The 6851-nt window shown below is 71.2% G+C and overlaps 1 protein-coding gene across 1 annotated transcript in view; it reads left to right on the forward strand.

Annotated features, from left to right (window-relative positions):
- Positions 1-9: 9 nt before the first annotated feature.
- The window catches only part of LDB1 (LIM domain binding 1), a 20283-nt gene continuing 13441 nt past the window's right edge, over positions 10-6851 (forward strand). Inside the window, exon 1 of the mRNA XM_026050589.1 lies at positions 10-87. Within this exon, the coding sequence (XP_025906374.1) occupies positions 63-87 (25 nt within the window). The 5' untranslated portion in view covers positions 10-62. The remainder of the gene's footprint in view (positions 88-6851) is intronic.

The following is a 6851-nucleotide window of genomic DNA, read 5'->3' on the forward strand; positions in this document are numbered from 1 at the left end:
CATGCGAGAGCCCGCGGCCCGGGCAGCGCGCAGCGACCCCCGGCCGCGCCAGGCATGTGAAGATGTCAGTGGGCTGTGCATGCCCTGGTGAGTGCGGGGCCCGCGGGGACGCAGCGCGGGTGCAGCGGGCTGGCTGTGGGGCCGGGACCTGCAGAGCGGGGGTGCAGCGGGCTGGTTGTGGGGCTGGCAGCCCGCGGAGGGGGCGCCGCGGGGCTGGGACCTTGCAGCGTGCGTGCAGCGGGCTGGTTATGGGGCTGGGACCTTGCAGCGTGTGCGCAGCGGGCTGGTTATGGGGCTGCGACCCTGCGGAGGGGGTGTCTGTGGGGCTGGGACCTTGCAGTGTGGGTGCTGGGCTCCAGTTATGGGGCTGGGACCTTGCTGCATGGGTGCCTGGCTCTGGTTATGCAGCTGGGACCTTGCAGTATGTGTGCAGCAGGCTGGTTGTGGGGCTGGGACATTGCTGCATGGGTGCTGGGCTCCGGTTATGGGGCTGGGACTTGGTTGCATGCATCCTGGTGTCTGGTTATGGGGCTGGGACCTTGCAGTGTGAGTGCCCTGGGGCAGCTGTGGAGCTGGGCTCCTGCGGCGTGGGTGCGGGGGTCTGTTTTGAGGCTGGGGCCCATGGCGTGGGTGCTGGGGCGCAGCTGGAGGGCTGGCGCCTTGCAGCGTGGGTGCTGCAGTCCGCCTGGGGCCCTGGGCCCGTGCAGCGCGGGAGCTGGCGTCCGGTTGTGGGGCGGGACGTGGCAACGCGAGTGCTAAGGTCCACATCTATGGGGCTGCATCCCTGCAGCTTGCACACTGGGGCCTGTGTATGGGGCTGGGGTGCCCTGCATGGGTGCTGGGGTGCAGCTGTGAGGTGGGACCTTGCGACACGGATACGGAGCTCCGGCTGTGGGGCTGCCGTGTCAAGGTGCAGGTGCTGAGGTCTGGTTATGGGGCAGTGTCTGGCGTGTGCACGGGGGTCAGTTAGGGGGCTGGCACCCCATGGCGTGGGTGCCGGGGTCTCACTGTACGGCATGGGTGCTGGCCCAGCGGTGGGGATGGGACCCTGATGCACRGGGGCTGCGGTCCCATATTGGAGCTCGGACTCCCATTTTGAAGCTCGGACTCCTGCTTTGGAAACTTGAGTTCAGCTGTGGGGCTGGGATGCTCTGACCCGGGCCTGGGGTCCAGCCGTGGGGCTGACACCCTATGGCGCCCTATAGACCAGCGCTGGGGTGACCAGTGGGGGGCTGGCGCCTCGCAGCGTGGGGCCTGCAGTGCGGTGGCGGGTCCCGCCGTGGGGAGGGTGACCCACGGTCCCGCCGGGCGCTGTGGTCCGGCCGTGGGGCTGGACCCCCGGCGTGGGGGCTGGCGCAGGGCTCCGAGCGCCGGGATCCGCCGCGGGCACCGGAGCCCCCGGCAGTGGGAGTGCTGCCATGGAGCGGCCGGGGCTCCGCACCCCCGGGATGCCCCGTTCCCGGCTCCCGCATCCCGGCAGCGCCCGCGGGGGGGCCGGGGGGCGCCCGCCCGGCGCCCCCTCCCCGGCAGCCTGGGCGCAATTCCAGCCAGGCAGGCGGCCCCTTCCCCCACCGCCGCCTCCATCTCCCCCTGGAAGCTGCCAGAGCTGCTTCCTCAAGCAGAAAGTCACGTGGAGCCGCCTCGCCGCCAGGCCAAACAGTGCGAGCGCCCGCCCCGCGGGGCGCGGGGGGCTGCCGGGGCCCCGGGGACACCGCGGGAATGGCGGCCTTGGAGCCGCCGGGAACGGCATCGCCATGTTGGCGGAGCGGGGGGATCGCCGGCAGCATCCGCAGGCCGCTCCGCGCACCGGGAGCCGGGCGCATCCCGCCGYGCGGCCCCCCTTCCCGCCGCGGCCCCCGGCACGGCCCGAGCCTCCCCAGCCGGCCGCGGACCCCACCCCCCCACCCCGGGCTGTTTATCGGAATATAGAGAAAAAAAAAAAAAAAGGGGAAAAAAAAAGAAAAAAAAAAGCAGCCGCGGCGCTGCCGCTGGCCTCCTGCCAGCCAGGAACGGTTACTGCGCGGCTGTGCGCGGGGGCTCCGGGCGCTCCCCGCCGCCGCGCTGCCCGCGGGGCTGTGCCCGGGGTGCGGGGGGCGCTGGGGCCCCGCGCCGGGAACCGCGACGTGCAGAAAAGGAGAGAGAATAAAAAAAACACAGAGAGGGAGAGAGGGAAAAACGCAGCCCAGCAGGCAGGGAGAGCCAGCGGCGAGGCGGGAAGTAAACAAACTCCGGAGGGAGCCGGCGGGGCCGGAGAGCGGCGCTCGGATCCGCTCCCCGCAGCTCGGCCCTCCCGCGGGGTGTCTTGGTGCCCGGGATGGGGGGCTCCGGCCCCCGTCTTTCCCAAAATGCTTAAATAAACATCCCCCTAACGGCGCCGTGGGGCCCCGGAGAGGCCCCGTGCGGAGCTGCCTCCTGCGGCGGCCCCGCGGGAGCCCTTGGCCCCGTGTGGGTCCCGGCCGGCCCCGCGCTGCTGTGGGGCCGGTGCCGGCCGCGCTCCCGTGCGGCACCGGGCGGCCCGCGAGCCGCTGCCACCGGCCCCGCGCCCGGCCGCGAGCCCCGCGCCAGGCTCTGGTAACTCGCGACAAAAACAGCGGTTTGTTTTGTTTTGTTTTGTTTTGTTTTGTTTTGTTTTTTCTCTCCTGCTGGCTCCGTGCTGGCCTCCTCCTCCGCCCGGGCATCCCACGTGGAGCGGAGCCCGGCCTCCGTGCACCCCGGGCAGGAATGTGCTGCGGCCGGCCCGGAAGGGCCCAGGGTCRGCAGGAGCAGAGGCGGCTGTGGGGAGCCCGGCTGCGGCATTCCCGCATCCCAGCCCAGGGCATTGCAGCAGCCTGGCCCAGTGCATTCCCTCTTCCTGCCCGGGCACAGCCACTCGTGGCAGCGCACGGGATGTCCTTCCTGCCGACTCCCCAGCTCTCCTGCTGGGAGCTGGACGTGTCGCAGCCATGCAGAGCCCTGGAACGGGCCGTGCTCGCCCTGCCCGCCCGCTGTGTTGGTAGAACGTGGACAGGGTGACATTGCACCGGCTGCCGGCCGGGCTGGCCCCGAGTTTATTCCACACGCGGTATCGTCCTTTCCCGCACGGCCAGGGCCGGAGGGCGGTACGAGCCCCACGGCGGCACCCACGCGGTGCCGAGCGCGCTCGGGTCTTGTCCCCGCCATGGAGCATGTGGGGCAGCAGGGACTGCGGAGCCGCTTCCACCTCCCCCGTGCGCTGTGCAGGGCCGCGAAGGAGGCACGGAGCCTCTGCCCCGCGCCGGGGGGATGCCCGGGTGCTGCAGGCTCCGCGGCGGGCAGGGCGGGAAGTGTGCCGGGCACCGCGTGCAGCAGCGTGCAGGAGCATGCCGGAGCACGCGGGAGTGTGTAGCAGTGTGCAGGAGCGTGCAGGAGTGTGTGGGAGCGTGCAGTGGTGTGCGGGAGCGTCCAGTGGTGTGCAGCAGCATGCATGAGAGTGCAGCGGCGTGCAGCGGCATGCAGCGGCATGCAGGAGCATGCGTGCAGCAGTGTGCAGCAGCGTGCAGGAGCATGCATGTAGCGGCGTGTGGGAGCGTGCAGCAGTGTGCGGGAGCGTGCAGCAGCGTGCAGCAGGGTGCAGCAGCACGTGTGCGCCGGCCCGCGCGCCCTGGGCGCGTCCCGTGGGCGCCCCGCGGGCGGCCCCCGCGCAGGCTGGGCGCGGGCGCCGTTATCAGCCCGCCTGCAGCTGCCGCTGCGGTTTCCTGCCGTTGCAGCAGCGGGCGGGCGCGGGAGGCAGCGGGCGCCCGCCGCCCCAGCTGGGCTGAGGGGACGGCGGCTCCATGGCCTGGCCCCGGCAGCACCGCGGCACCCATGGGTGCTGCGCAGGCCGCGTCCCCGCCGCGGCTCGGCCTCTGAGCGCCGGGAAGCGGGGCTGGCCCTGTGGGACCCCGCCGTGGAGGCCGTGGGTGCCTCCTGCAYGGACGCGGGCACCGGCAGCCTCGGCCCTGCAGCGACGCGGAGCAGCGGCCGCCCCGTCCAGCGGCCGCCGTGTCCCTGTTTGGCCTAAGTGGCAGAGGGAAAGCAGCTGTTGGGCAGGAAGGACACGCATGTTAGCAACAGGGCCGCGGCAGCGAGGGGAAGCGGCAGCGCTGCATTATTGATAGAGCTATTCGATGCTGCTATATTGGGAGAGCGGCTCCGGAGCGGGCGGCGGTGCCGGCGGCCAGGGCGGAGGGGAAGGGGCGGCCTCTGCCGGGACCCAGACCTGCTCCAAATAATGGGGAAGAGTCCTGGGATGCAGGTTTCCCACGGAGCCGTGTCCCGTGCGCAGCGCCGCGGCGGCGTTCCCGGCGGGTAACCCCCGCGCGCTGGCCGGCCTGGCCCCCCGGCGCCGCTCTCGCCGCGCGGCATCGCGGGCCCRGGCGGGCTGCGGGGAGCAGCCCCCGGCCAGGAAGCTGCCTGTAAAACGACCCATTCCTGTAACATGAGAGAAGGCACCTGGAGCGCCGGAGCGGGGCCAGCGCTGCTGCTGCTGCTGCTGCGGGCGGCCGGGACGGGCCCCAGAGCTGCCCCGCGCCGGGGCTCCGGGTGCCGGCGCCTTTCCCGGGGCACGAGGCGGGAGCTGCCGAGCGGGGCCGGGTTTTCCGCAGGCYGGGAATGGCCGTGTGTCAAGGACAGTGCGGGGGCACTGCGGGGTGTTTCCTCGGTGCCGGGGGAAGGCGGCGGGATCTGCCAGCTCTGCCCGCAGCGGGTTGCTGCCCGCGGCGCCAGCGCCGRTGGCCTGGGCTCTCCCGCAGGGAAACGAGCCCCATGTCCCGCAGCAGCGCAGGCCATCGGGAGCCCGTCGTGCTGCACAGCAGCCGCCCCAGGGCCTGGCTGGGTTTTGCTGCGTCCCTGCTGATGTGCTGGGCRGCTGGTGCCCCCCGAGCCGTGTGCGGGGCACCCCAGGCCTGGCATTGCTGGGGGCTGCACGCGCTGGAGGGGCGATCCTTGTGCCAAGAGCTCCGTGCCCTTGCCGAGTGCTCCGTGCCCATACTGTGTGCTCCGAGCCTGTGCTGAGTGCTCCACGCTGTGTGCTCCATGCCGGCTCTGAGTGCTCCGTGCCCGCGCCGTGTGCTCCGTGCCCGCTTGTTCCCTGTGGCGCTGCTCCCTTGCTGCATCTGCCCCTCCGTCCCTGGGGGTGCTCGCCCTGCACCCCGGTGCCCTCCGCCGCCGCTCCCGTGGGTCCCGCTCTCCGAACGCGCCGTGCTGTCTGGCAGCGGCGCCCGCGGGAGGGTTGGTGCCGGGAGCCCCGGACCTGCCGCCTGCCCCGCGGGACTCATTGGTGCCTCCTGGGGCAGCAGGGGGGCCTCTCGTCTGCCCCCCGCCCACCGGGCGCTCCTTGCTCCAAGCCCACCCGGTGCCCCGTGCTCCAAGCGCGCCTGGCCTGGGGGCAGGGGGAGCATCCCACAGCAAAGCGGATTTGCATTTGAAAGGAGGGGGATTTCTGGGGCTGCCTCCCTGCAGTGGTGGGGGGGAAAAGGGGGCTGGGGGCACCTGTGGAGGAGCCCCCCCGTCCCCGGCGGTGTCCATGCGAGCGCAGGATGCTCAGAAGGGCCCGGCGGGCCCGGGTGGCCTTTGCTGCCGTGCAGCAGCTTGCGAGGCGAGCGGGCTTTTGTTTTTATTTGTGCTTTTATGTAAGCGCGTGTCTGCGTCCCTGCTGCGCGGGGGGAAAGGAGGTGTCGGCATGGGGGGCTCCTGCGCGCGCCTGCCCACGCTTCCTCCTCCTCCTCATCCTCCTCACACACGCGCAGTCCCCGTCCCCCGCAGTCACTCAGGGCCCTGCGTGGGCCCCGTGCGGGTCTCTGTGGGGAGCGTGGGGTGGGAGGGGGTCCCAGCATGGATACCCGTCAGGATGCGGGGTTGTCCCSGTGCTCCCCCTGCGCGGGCAGCCGGGAAGGGGCTCCCCAGCTGCATCCCAGCTCCCCATCCAGCATCTCTTTAATTATTAACTCGGCCATAACCATAAACAGCTGGGGCCGCTGCAGCCACGTGGAGCGGGCGGGCGCTGCCGTCAGAGCCGCGCAGGGACACGTGAGCCGTCCCCGAGGGCGGCCGAGCCCCTCGGGGCCACGAGTGGCCCGGGGCGCCCKGCCTGGGCCTGGGCACGGGCAGCCCATGGGCACGGCGGGTGCTGCTCCGCGCCCGGCGCCCGCCTTGGTGCAGCCGCCCCACGGCGTCGCAGTGGGGCTCGCGCCCGAGCAGCGGGTCGAGGGCAGGGGCGATGTGCCCGAGGAGCGGGCAGAGCAGCGCAGGCCCCCGTGGGCGGCACGAAACCCCTCGCTGGGAAGGGCTGGACCCATGGCGGGTCTTCTGGCAAGTGCAAAACAACAGAACGACATTTGTTTTAGTGCCCCCTCCTAAATGAAACTTGTTTTTTTTTTTTCTCTTGCAAGAAACAAGGGGAGAGAGAGCTAGGGTTAAAGAATCCCCAAAAAACTTCAAAGAGAAAAAAATTCGAAGCAGCCTAGGGAGAAATAAGGRGTGTATTTTTATTGCAGCTTCCACAGGGCGAGAAATCTTCCCYAGCTGGTGCCAAGCTGAGCACGGGGCTGTGCTCAGAGCCGCTGCCGGGGCACCCGCCTGCCCTKGGTGCTGCTGGCGGCCACTGCGGCCACCCGCTGGTCCCTGGACTGGCCCACGTTGGGCCAGGCTTTATTGCAACCGGCTTGTTTGGGGCCATCTTAAACATGRCCCTGGTAAGCCTGGCTGTAAAGGGGGCAGCGTTCTTGGGGCGCCGCTGCAGCCCTGTGGGCAGGAGGCCCCCGCAGATCCCCGCTCCGTGACGCGGCGCCCCCGGAAACGTGCCGGAAAGGGCCAACTTCCACCCAAAACGGCGGGGGCCCAACGGGGGGCCCCCC

This window comes from Nothoprocta perdicaria, unplaced genomic scaffold (assembly GCF_003342845.1).
Source record: "Nothoprocta perdicaria isolate Ctin4 unplaced genomic scaffold, notPer1 scaffold_7, whole genome shotgun sequence".
NCBI classification, from domain to species: domain Eukaryota; kingdom Metazoa; phylum Chordata; class Aves; order Tinamiformes; family Tinamidae; genus Nothoprocta; species Nothoprocta perdicaria.